General features: G+C 46.9%; 1 protein-coding gene across 2 annotated transcripts in view; it reads left to right on the forward strand.

Annotated features, from left to right (window-relative positions):
• CDH20 (cadherin 20) overlaps positions 1-13,106 on the forward strand; it is a 1,157,650-nt gene that overhangs the window by 1,114,670 nt on the left and 29,874 nt on the right. For both annotated transcript variants that reach the window (XM_078685760.1, XM_078685761.1), the window contains one exon: positions 4,050-4,171. In XM_078685760.1, the coding sequence (XP_078541886.1) occupies positions 4,050-4,171 (122 nt within the window). The remainder of the gene's footprint in view (positions 1-4,049; positions 4,172-13,106) is intronic.

Raw genomic sequence — 13,106 nt, forward strand, 5'->3', positions numbered from 1 at the left:
ACAGACAGCCACAATGCGGCAGCACGCTGCAGGACTGTAATACATGGCCCCACCTGTCTTGTGCAGTATACGGAACCTGCTCTTGAGCAGGCCAAATGTCCTTTCAATACAGTTCCTTGTCCGGATGTGCGCAACATTGTAGCGGCGTTGCTGAGGTGTGGCAGGGTTGAGGTAAGGGGTCAGGAGGTATTCCCGTAGGGCGTAGCCACTGTCACCTGTATGAGAGGAGCAGATGTTGATTGCCTGTGCAGCGCAGTTACTTCATAGCAATGTGACATTGTCGACAAAGTGTACTTACCAAGTAGGTGTCCTTCCCCAAACTCTCCCCTGATCAGTCGTGTGTGGAGTCCGCTGTGCCTGAAGATGAAGGAGTCATGGGTACTCCCTGGGTACTGGGCCACAATGTCAGTGATGATGGTCTTGGCATTGCAGACCATCTGTATGTTGAGGGAGTGGTACGACTTCCTGTTGCGGTACATATACTCCGTGCCAGCTGGTGGGCAGATGGCGACGTGGGTACAGTCTATGCAGCCAAGGACATGGGGAAAATGGGCAACATTATAAAATTGTAGTTTTGTGAGGTCCAAATCCTGTTGGCTCGTGGGAAATGTGATGTGCCGGTGGAGCTGGGTGAGCATGGCGTCAACAAAAGTGTGAAGGCAGCGTGACATGGTGGGCTGGGATATCCCCCCAGCAGCGGCTACTATGCCCTGGAAACTGCCGGATGCCAGGAGGTGCAGGCTGCACAATACCTGCACATGTGTGGGCACAGAATTGTTTCGCCTTGTTGGGTGCTGCATGATGGGGTCAAGTTCTTGTATCAGCCAGGTGATCATTTCCCCATTCAGCCTGTATTTAGCATAAATCTGTTCTCTGGTTTGCCCCAGCAAGGTGACCCGCTGCCGGTAAATCCTTGCCTGCCTCATGCGTCTCCTCCGTGCTGCTCGCTGTAGCCTTCGCCGCCTCACCACCATGTACATCCCAGGCATTGTGGAACGCCTATTGCTGCTGCTGAATGTCCTTATGTGTGATTGGTCAGGCCTGGACCTGTTGGTGATTGGCTAACAGTTTTTCAAATTTTGGTTAATCATGGCTTTTATGGTTACCACCTGCTTTGAGTTGTCCTTAAATTGCGCCGCGCAAATGTGCGATTTAGCGCTTTTTCGCTAATGTATTTCTTTCATGAATGCCGATTGAGACAATATTGCGTTTCGCTATTCAATTCGCAGATTCCGTGGTTGGTCGCTATTTCATTATCGCTAATGCTCGACTTCCCGGAGTCTGCGACTTTTACAGCGTAATCGCTATTCCGCTCGCTATTATTTTTTAGCGATTTCGCTATTTCGTACTTGAATGCCGATTCCGTGTTTTGCACCCGCAATTGCGTTTTCGCAGCCATTGCGGGCGCTATTTCGCTTCATGAATCAGGCTGTATGTGTAAAAAAGACATGTGAGCGCAAATGCAAATGTTCGTTCTCTTGAGAACGCACATTCACATTTGCGCTCACATGTCTTTTTTACACAGTCTATTGTGTTTCAGGCCTTTTTCTGCCAAGTACAAATGTCCGACTACTTCTCGCCTTCACATTTCTGACTGGTTACATTATACATCTTTTAGACCGCCTTTCAACTGGGCATCTCTGGAACAAACCTTGATGAGATATTTGTGTTCTCAACAATCCTTTGGTAAGCCAAACTATGCTTACCTTATTTGCATGCGACATGGGTTGTATACCTGGACCAACAGATACAATTTGGGTCACTGCACTCATTGGGATACCCATGAACACCCCTGGTACTAGTGAACACCCTTGACAGAGATCTATTTTTCTCATTTCTGCACCTTTTTCTTCCGTCTCTGTTTCACTGCTTTTTAATAGGTGCACAAGTATATCCCAGCGTATCGCTATCACGTTCGTGCGTTTCCCTCACGCTCCAAGTCATTTGCTCACACCTCTTTCCCGATCACCTCTGTAGTCACATTCATCACTGTGTCCCCTCTTTTCTCTCCACTCTCTCTTCTTCGTCTCTTTCGGTTTCTTTGTAACTTTTTGGGTAATGTTTCTGTGGTATTTCTTTATGATCCCTCTATTTAAAATACTGATGTATACACAATTTTTTATGCAATTACAGCCCTGAAGAAGCACATTCACTGGGCGAAATGCATTGGCTGATTCTATCTCTGTGCATATCACAATACATCGGAAAATAAAAGAAGAATATCAACACAAGACTCACTTAGTCTATCTGATTATACATTTGTAACTTGCTTTAATGTATGTTGCCTCTCATCCACAAACAAAATGCTATATTATCTATAATCTACTGGCAGCAGCAGATCATTTGAGGTGGGCAATATAAGGGTACTAATCCTGTGACTAGTCTTGGTGGTGCAGTCCGTTAGAACCCAGCTGCTTGTTCCTACGAGAATTTAATGCATAGACATAGTTTAAATCTTTTCCATGTTTGCATATGTGCTAAACATTACAGCTCACATATAAAGTTGGAAAAGTTTGCAAAAAAGAAAACTCTTCTCCTCGAGGATGTGTACATATTTTTTGCCAAACCCTGTCTACCTTATTTAGCATATAGGGCTCTGCATAAAAACCATACGTAGTTGAATGGGAACACCCATCTACCACCCATGAGAAGCCCCCTTGGCTCATAGTAGTGCAAAGTAGGGCAAAGCACCACTTTGGGGTTCTTTAGGGTGACTTTTGAGCGCAAATCAGGATTTGGGCTGATAAGTAATCCCACTTCAAGCGATTGCGCCTGGTTAGTGTCACTTTTTTGTGATATTGCATCAGCACAAAGACTTGATTATTCTGGCCCCTAGTCTTTTAACATAATACTTACGTACCATTTGATATCAATTGTACGCCTTGGCATAGTTTGCGGGGTTCTGCTAAGTGGAACTCCGTGAAGTGACCAGAAAACTCTGCCACGCTATGCCTTTCGCTTTGATTTACAAAGCCGGGAGTTTGTCCTGTGCTGTAAAATCATCACAAATGGCACCATGAACAGCGCAAGAGGGCATTGCTTCTTTTCTTGCCGCTCAAGTAGATTTTCTACCCAAGCGGCAGCTTTCACTGCGCGAACAGAAAGTTTCTCTACGCGAGCGGCCATGACCATCCGCGACCGCCCAGCTTGAGAAATCTTGTTGGAAGGTGGATTTTCCTTGCTTGCTCTCGCCAACTTGATGTTGGCAAGCAAGGAAAAACTAATTTTTCGGAACACTCCGTGTTCCAGGGAGTGTGAAAAACTCTGCCAACTCTACGAACAGAACGGAGTTCAACTCCCAGGCCTAACCAATAGGTTCTAAACTGTCCAAGAAGTTTAGGAAAAGGCATCTGAGCTCATAGTAATACAGTACTTTGCACAGATTCATTTAATTATGATCAGGTAAAGAAGTCAAGATCACAATTTTGGTGCCTTGGCGCTACCGGCTAAAAGGTAGTATATATACCATGTCTTGTGGCATGTGATGGCCACACAATATTTTTTTACATTTCTTAGATATGGAAGCAAGGTGATTTCTTAAAACTAGAATGCCTGGCAATATTTAGTGATCTTTTTTCATAGTTATATTCCATCTAACCTCAGCCGTCCATGAGGTCAGGGACAGCCACGTCATCCTCACTGCATTGCAATCTCCTGTTCCCATAAACAAACCGTCCTTGAATTATAATTCAGATAAAATTGTTATTGAAAGAACAAAGCCTCAGAAAAAGATGTTTCAAGAAACCATGTTTCAGTTGCGTAAAATGCAATCAATTTCTTTTTGAAGTAACTATCACCTTCAAAAATCTATTCTCCAGAGCAACTAACAAACTCAGGCACCAAGCGTCTAGGGCGGAATGTTAAGTGCTGTTTATTTACCGTCACATAAATAAAGTCATAGATTAAAATGTGTAAAGCATTTACAAAAAGAGATAGATCGCAGTCTGATTGTGCAAGCCATTTTTCATTGTATTCTTCTGCACTGAGACAGCACATTATTTTTCTGGTGAAATTGCTTGTGTCTCACTTGTGCTTGTTCTTTCTTTTAGACAATCCCACCCAGATTGGAACAGCTCCCGTCACAGTGAAAGTCCTGGATGTCAACGACAATGCTCCAGAGTTTACCCGCTTCTACGACACCTATGTCTGTGAAAACGCAAAATCGGGACAGGTGAGACGCGCTTATAATTCATGGCATTTTGTGATTCTACTCTGCTGTCATATCCCACATAAAGATAGGCAACCCGGCCAGTGGATACATTTTTTACCAAATTATGAGCTGTGGTGAATGGGATAGTGCACTTCCTTTGACTGCGATGATATCACAGGAAGTTGCATCACTTCTGACCTTGTTGCTCGGCCCTTCCGGCCTCTGCATTTTAATGAACAGTAATTGTAAGACACACAAACAACCAGCTGCTATATCTAGCAAAACCTAAAGATATGCTTGCTTTAAAGTCATCAGCTGTATGTTGGATCACTAAGTAGTTTCTGGATCTGTTGTTGGACGAGGCCCTCTTTGCAGAGTCACCTCCAACCCTTTTGCCTTCACTGCTCCTTTTTTACCCCATTTTTGTTGGCTTTTAGTACTCTGTGCACTTAAAGTCATCGAAGAGATGTATTCACCAGCCTTGGTGATGGCATTTCCGGGCACACACAATTTCCTGGCTCTTGGTCACTGCACTTCCTGTGTGTATGCCTCTCCTAGCACGAGACATCTGTACAGAGAATTCAAGAGACCACTTTCAGCTGACATGTGACCGAAGGCATATGCTTCCTGATGCACTTGCACAGATGCTTTGAGTTTAGCAGGATATTCCTTTACCATGTCCACCACTGAAACAACTGCAGAAACAATTTATACTGTTAATTATTTTTGAAAACCCATACACTACTGTGAACATGGCAGAACAAATAATAAAATATTGTTCTTGGTGAGCTTTCTGCTCACTGAGCAATCCTCCAGTGTGGATAGTGGACTTGCAGTGTGGCACCCATAAAGCAGAGGGAGCCACTATAAAGAGAAAAAAAGCATTGGAAATTCAATCGGTCTCGCATTTGTTTGTGTTAGAGCTGTTGGCATTGTAAATGGCAATGTCGTTTACCTATGTGTTATGGAGTGTATGTAGGTGGTGTGTATTGGAATTATGTGGATTGGATTGGATTAGTTAGTTGTGGAATTGTGTGGTGAGGAATTATGTGGCGGCCTGTCATAACATTTTAACCATCAGCACTTTCAGGCCAGGATTCGGATGCCTAAAATGGGAACTGCAAATCCCAGGATGCAATCTGCAGTTAAGTTAGAACTGACCAATGGAATCACTCACAAGTAAGCTCGTAGGAACTACACAGCCGTGCCGTAAAGATAAGCAAAAGGACACGCCTAGCGATCAGGGGTCATTATAAAGCCCAAACCACAGCAGTGGTGCACATCTGATTTTGAGCAAGAGAGGATCGTGTCTGGGGAGTGTCTGAAAGATTACTGAGAAATCATCGTAGCTGAGGCACAAATTATATGACTGCATTACAAGTGAAATGGGGATACCATAAATACTTAAGTTCATTAATTCCTCAGCACTATAAAGCAAGTGCCGCACTTAATGAGCCTTTAGTGATGGAATACACGTAGGGATGATACTTGTATTTTATCAACACTAAAGTCCATCTACAATCCCAATACGCTCAGTACTGAAAGTAGGGGATGTCATTTAATGTGTCATTGGTACTCAAATGCAAGCACTACATCTTTCTGTGTGATCAGTCCTGGGACCATACATACTTCCCTTAATGTCAGAATTAAATATAGGTGTGGTCCCTTTATCTGGCATCGATGCTAAAAGGAGGGTACTGTCCCTACTTGTGTGCCGTCACTACTGAATGTTGTGGATACAACGCGGGTTTTTGCTCTCCCGAATGGACTTCTAATTGGCCGATTGACTGGGCATACACGTGGGTGTTAACTATACGCCACACGTAGAAATGAGCAAATCTTGGGTATTCTGGATGGTTTCTGGAAATCCCATTCTTGAAAATTGGATTAACTGTGACAGCCATCAACTTTTGTGATTGGTCTGTGTTTCATATAAAGCAATGTATCGCTCAAGTCCATCTCAAGTCCTGATGATGAGCGCACAGTAACCTAGCGGTTGAAACGCCGTCGACGCTTTTTTGTGGCCATAATTTCTTAAGGACACATTATTTTATCTTTGTTGTTCCTTTTTGCACATGTAATGTCCATTTGTTAGCCACTTGTTTGGTTTGTGTAACTGTTTGTTTTTTGTTTACCAACACTTTGTCTTGAGCGCAACTATTCTTCTCCACTTTTAAAGAATATATTTATTAAATTAATTGTATTTTTGAATTGTGTATGGATATGCAGGCTTCCTCTTTCTGCTTTTCTCTTTTGATTGTTTGCATGAAGTTGGAATATTTTCTTTTTTGACTTCATTACCTGAACCTTTGTTAGGTGTTATACCGTCACTACTGAAGGCCATATACAGTCCTTAGTTTGGGATTTTTATATGCAGGAGCTGTTGGCTGTTCTGCATCAATACTTAAAGTGCAGGTGCTACCCCCTTGTGGTGCCTTCAGCCCTGAATGTAGGTCTACTCCTTTAATATTCTATCAGACCAGAAACGCAGGAGGTGCTTCCTTGGACAGCCAGGTGCAGATAGAGTGACCCAATGTTGCATCAACACTGAAGTGCAAGTACAGTTCACAAGTGCAAAAGGATACCATGGTGATGAGGCAACCTGTGTTATTTTCTGATTAGAAAAATAAGATCTTTTATTTTTCACTTGTTGAAGTCGTACCCCTCCCTGGATGAAAGCCCCTCTCTAGAGATAAAATAGGTACTTCTTAATCTAGAGTTGCCCTTTGACTGTCCAGCACTTGATCCCTTGGTCTTTAGTGAGAGGAGATGTAATAACGCTGCTCTGCAGTGAATTTCCATGTCTGTACACATCAACCAGAAAAGGGTGCCTGATAGAAGGTTATAGAAATATAAAGAATCCCACATGCAGGGGGCATGAGAGAAGACCGAGACAGCCGACCCTTCAAAGGGCATTTATCTCCTACTGTGATTATTTTTTATCCACAGAGGAGGAAGATGTCTTTGGACAAGATCAGACAACCGCCTCCACTTTGGAAAATGAAACTCGGCCTTTTTGATCCCCCACAAAAGCACTTGGCGGTAAACAGTGGTCACCCAACCACCTTTCTGATATTAGGAGAAGGAGCTTCTCTTTCCTGCATCGTATTAACAGGCAGTAGGTGGGGTTCTGAAACTACACATACATGAGAAGGAAAATAATTATAAAAGAGAAGCATTTGTGGGCATACAAGAAAGAAAATCAGCATTTTGGATGACTGCAAATTCAAAGGTGTCGGGCTCACAGATCACACGAGATGTCAGTGACGGAGCTGGCAAAAACTCCCTGCTCTCTCTCATTTTATACATTGCCACTGATATCTCCGCCGTACTGTACCTCTTGGCAGCCCGAAAGCGTCCTGGCTGTTTGTTTTAACACTTTAGGATCTGCACTGTTACTGTGGAAGGGGCGATCAAGCGTGGTGGAGGAGAGGTGCCTACTGCTCTTTGTTGCTGTGCACGCCGTGCGCCTAAGGGAAGGAGGGCACTGGCTGGCTCCCGGCCATGCCAATCACTTCAGGGATAGAGTCCAGGCTCAAATGCTGATCACTTCAGGGATAGAGTCCAGACTTGCACGCTGATCTCTTCAGGGATAGAGTCCAGGCTCAACTGCCAATCACTTCAGGGATAGAGTCCAGGCTCACACGCCGATCTCTTCAGGGATAGAGTCCTGGCTCACATGCCGATCACTTCAGGGATAGAGTCCTGGCTTACACGCTGATCACTTCAGGGATAGAGTCCAGACTTGCACACTGATCTCTTCAGGGATAGAGTCCAGGCTCAACTGCCAATCACTTCAGGGATAGAGTCCAGGCTCACACGCCGATCTCTTCAGGGATAGAGTCCAGGCTCAAATGCCGATCACTTCAGGGATAGAGTCCTGGCTCACATGCCGATCACTTCAGGGATAGAGTCCAGACTTGCACGCCAGACACTTCAGGGATAGAGTCCAGGCTCAAATGCCGATAACTTCAGGGATAGAGTCATGGCTCACATGCCGATCACTTCAGGGATAGAGTCCTGGCTCACATGCCGATCACTTAGGGATAGAGTCCAAGCTCACATGACGATCACTTCAGGGATAGAGTCCAGGCTCACACGCCGATCTCTTCAGGGATAGAGTCCAGGCTCAAATGCCGATCACTTCAGGGATAGAGTCCTGGCTCACATGCCGATCACTTCAGGGATAGAGTCCAGACTTGCACGCCAGTCACTTCAGGGATAGAGTCCAGGCTCAAATGCCGATAACTTCAGGGATAGAGTCATGGCTCACATGCCGATCACTTCAGGGATAGAGTCCTGGCTCACATGCCGATCACTTAGGGATAGAGTCCAAGCTCACATGACGATCACTTCAGGGATAGAGTCCAGGCTCACACGCCGATCTCTTCAGGGATAGAGTCCAGGCTCAAATGCCGATCACTTCAGGGATAGAGTCCTGGCTCACATGCCGATCACTTCAGGGATAGAGTCCAGACTTGCACGCCAGTCACTTCAGGGATAGAGTCCAGGCTCAAATGCCGATAACTTCAGGGATAGAGTCATGGCTCACATGCCGATCACTTCAGGGATAGAGTCCTGGCTCACATGCCGATCACTTAGGGATAGAGTCCAAGTTCACATGCCGATCACTTCAGGGATAGAGTCCTGGCTCACATGCCGATCACTTCAGGGATAGAGTCCAGACTTGCACGCCAGTCACTTCAGGGATAGAGTCCTGGCTCACATGCCGATCACTTCAGGGATAGAGTCCAGGCTTGCACGTTGATCACTTCAGGGATAGAGTCCAGGCTCAAATGCCGATCACTTCAGGGATAGAGTCCTGGCTCACATGTCGATCACTTCAGGGATAGAGTCCAGGCTCACACGCGGATCACTTCAGGGATAGAGTACAGGCTCACACGCCGATCACTTCAGGGATAGAGTACTGGCTCACACGCCGATCACTTCAGGGATGGAGTCCAGGCTCACACGCCGATCACTTCAGGGATAGAGTCCTGGCTCACATGCCGATCACTTAGGGATAGAGTCCAAGCTCACATGATGATCACTTCAGGGATAGAGTCCAGGCTCACACGCCGATCTCTTCAGGGATAGAGTCCAGGCTCAAATGCCGATCACTTCAGGGATAGAGTCCTGGCTCACATGCCGATCACTTCAGGGATAGAGTCCAGACTTGCACGCCAGTCACTTCAGGGATAGAGTCCTGGCTCACATGCCGATCACTTCAGGGATAGAGTCCAGGATCACACGCCGATCTCTTCAGGGATAGAGTCCAGGCTCAAATGCCGATAACTTCAGGGATAGAGTCATGGCTCACATGCCGATCACTTCAGGGATAGAGTCCTGGCTCACATGCCGATCACTTAGGGATAGAGTTCAAGCTCACATGCCGATCACTTCAGGGATAGAGTCCTGGCTCACATGCCGATCACTTCAGGGATAGAGTCCAGCTTGCATGTCGATCACTTCAGGGATAGAGTCCAGGCTCAAATGCCGATCACTTCAGGGATAGAGTCCTGGCTCACATGTCGATCACTTCAGGGATAGAGTCCAGGCTCACACGCCGATCACTTCAGGGATAGAGTCCAGGCTCACACGCCGATTACTTAAGGGATAGAGTACTGGCTCACACGCCGATCACTTCAGGGATAGAGTCCAGGCTCACACACCGATCACTTCAGGGATAGAGTCCTGGCTCAAATGCCGAACACTTCAGGGATAGAGTCCTGGCTGGCACCATCCCTCAGGAGAGTTGATGTGTTAGACATACCCCTTCTAGGATCTATACTGCTCCTAAGGTGACAGAACTGGGACTTTTGCACAGGGCAGTAAGTAACACTTTCAAAAACTACACACTTTTTCATTCCTGTAACTACCAGTGTGGGACAATAACAGGACTCTGCCACTACTCATGAGGACTGCACATGAGTTAGTGCCTCGTCAGGCCTGAAAGCGCTATACACAATGCAAGCAAATAGCGTAAAATACAATATTGTTTAATGAGGCGTCCCTTCCACTTCACAAAAGGCTGCATCTATTACGAGGCAGTACAAAGCACACTCTCTTACTTACTTATCCATTCACAAAACTTGATAAACATGATGCAGAAAACAGGCATCACTCGAATGGCTGCAGACACCCCTCAGAAGGCAGCTAAGCTGTACGAGAATGGAGTGCGGCCCCCTCACCCCTCCTGCACTGGCCTCAAACTCCTTACACCAGGAACGGTGCACGCTGCCAGTGCCAATTAACTTCCAGTGTGATTGCTGGCAGCTAAATGGGTTAGCCAAATGTTTGCGACAAAAGATGCATAAAAGTGCTTACTTAACAAATATATTTTGCATGTAAAACAGGTTTAGAAATGCAGTCTCCGCAAGCTTTTTCCTCAGTCACGTCCTAGGCCCCTGTGATGCATAGAAGAATGAGTTTAGAGCAGTTTGCGGGAGGGGCGCAGCTGGGACTGGGAAAGCAGGGAATGCACCCAGTGGAGGTTGGTCTGTCCAGAGATAAGAGAATGTGCTCCAAGTGCCCAAAGAATACAATACCTTTGTTGTTCGGAGCCAGAGTTAATGAGATGTTGAAAGGGTCCACTGTAACCAAAACCAGTGGACTGTCCCGCTGCCTGCAATCCCAAGAGAGTAGTGAATAACAAACAAAAAAAATATATGACGATCGTGACTAAAATGATGGCAAGAATGTTGTAAACCCCAAAAATAAATATATATCCCGCAGGAACTGCGACTAGGCCTGGGCAAAGCACTATGCTATGCTCGCGTAGTTTGCGAAGTTTGCGCAACTTCGCACTACGCGAATTGCACGTAGCACAGTGCGAACACGCGTAGCGTAGCGTAGCATAGTGGTCATTTTTTGCTTGCCCGCGATCAGCAACATCAAGTTGCCGATAGCGAGCCTGGAAAATAAACCTCCCTGCGAGAATCTCAACGCGGTGAGGTCTGGTTTCTCATTGGGAGTGGTAGCATATGCTTACGACCGCTCGCGATGAGAAATTACCAGTCCGCGTTGAAAAAGCTGCCGGTCGAGGAAAAATCTCCTCGAGCGGCAGAAAACTACAGCTTGCACTGTGCAAGATGCCGTTTTCAATGATTGCACAGTGCCGGATGCTTGTCTGCCCTGTGCAAACATTGAAAACAGCATCTTGCACAGTGCGAACACGCTACTACCCAGTTTGCGTAGTGCTACGCGTAGCTCGCGTAGTGTGAAGTGCACTTTGCGTAGCTTCGCGAAGCGCTACTTCGCAAACTACGCCCAGCCCTAACTGCTACGTTGAGATGACTAGGCGGAACCCTGAAGGCAGAGGAGGAATGGCAAGGAATGACTCCTCCTGCACGACCAGCAAAATAAACCATTAGTGAAATCGCCATGGGAGGAAGGAGCCACACAAAAGAGGGACAGTTGAAGTAATAGACCAAAAAGAAGCTAGCATTTCTGAATGCCGCAGCTAACATCAAATGGCAATGGGTGGGTTTACCAAAGCCCCACAGAGAGATACAACAGGTCAGCGCTAATGCTCGACCTAATTACTGACTCTAACCCGGCAAGTAAAAGGTCCTAAAGCCTTCAGTGCTACCGGATAGTCCTGCATTTGGAAGCCTGAATGACATCTGGCCCATGGCAGCTTTCTCTCCCCAGGACCCACACATACAAGCACTGACTAGAGGACATGGCCTTCAGGGATATCACCAACACTTCAGTCGTACATTTGTCACCATTAAGCATTCTTTCAACCTTTTTTGCAGATGCTAGTGGGTCCACATTCTAAAGGAAGGGTTCTGAAAACTGTTAAAGCACATAGACCAACCATACTATAAGCTGCGAACCAGGAAGTGACATAATCAATCATTCAATCAATCAATCAATCGGAGCATTTGTAAAGCGCACTACTCATCCATGAGGGTCTCAAGGCGCTGGGGGGGGAGGGGTGCTGCTACTGCTCGAGCAGCCAGGTCTTGAGTAGCCTCCTGAAGGATAGTTGGTCCTGGGTCTGTCGTAGGAGGCTGGGGAGGGTGTTCCAGGTCTTGGCGGGGAGGTGGGAGAACGATCTGCCACCGGTGGTCATTCTTCAGATGCAGGGGACGGTGGCGAGGGCGAGGGTGGCGGAGCGGAGCGGAGTTGGCGGTTCGGGGTGTAAAAGGTGAGCCGTCTGTTGAGGTATGTCGGTCCAGTGTTGTGGAGTGCTTTGTGTGTGTGGGTGAGGAGATTGAAGGTGATCCTCTTGTTGATGGGAAGCCAGTGCAGGTCCCTCAGGTGTTGTGTGATGTGGCTGTGGTGAGGGATGTTGAGGATCAGGCATGCAGAGGCGTTCTTTGTAGTCGTCTCAGGAGTTTAGCCGATGTTCCTGCATAGGCGGCATTTCCGTAGTCTAGCATGCTGCTGACGAGGGCCTAGGTGACCGTTCTTCTTGTTTCTGTGGGGATCCACCTGTAGATCTTGCGAAGCATGCGGAGGGTGTTGAAGCAGGAGGACGAGACGGCGATGACTTGCTTGGTTATGGAAAGTGTTAAGTCGAGGATGAACCCGTTGCGTGCGTGGTCGCTGGGTGTTGGTGCTGCTTCCAGTGCGGTCAGCCACCAGTAGTCGTCCCAGGCTGAGGGGGTGGAGCCGAGGATGAGGACTTCCATCTTTTCCGAGTTCAGCTTTAGACGGCTGTTCTTCATCCACTCGGCGACGGCCTTCACTCCTTCGTGGAGGTTGGTTTTGGCGGTGAGGGGGTTCTTGGTGAGGGAGAGGATCAGCTGGATGTCGTCGGCATAGGAGATAATGTTATGAGGTCGTGCAGTCGGGCGACGTGAGTGAGCGGTGCCATGTAGATGTTGAACAATGTCAGGCTGAGGGATAACTCTTGGGGTACCCCACAGATGATCTCGGTGCGTTCGAATCAGAAAGGGGAGAGGCGGACGCTCTGGGTTCTGCGGGAGAGGAAGGAGGTGGTCTA

Source organism: Lissotriton helveticus, chromosome 4_1 (assembly GCF_964261635.1).
Source record: "Lissotriton helveticus chromosome 4_1, aLisHel1.1, whole genome shotgun sequence".
Lineage (NCBI taxonomy): Eukaryota > Metazoa > Chordata > Amphibia > Caudata > Salamandridae > Lissotriton > Lissotriton helveticus.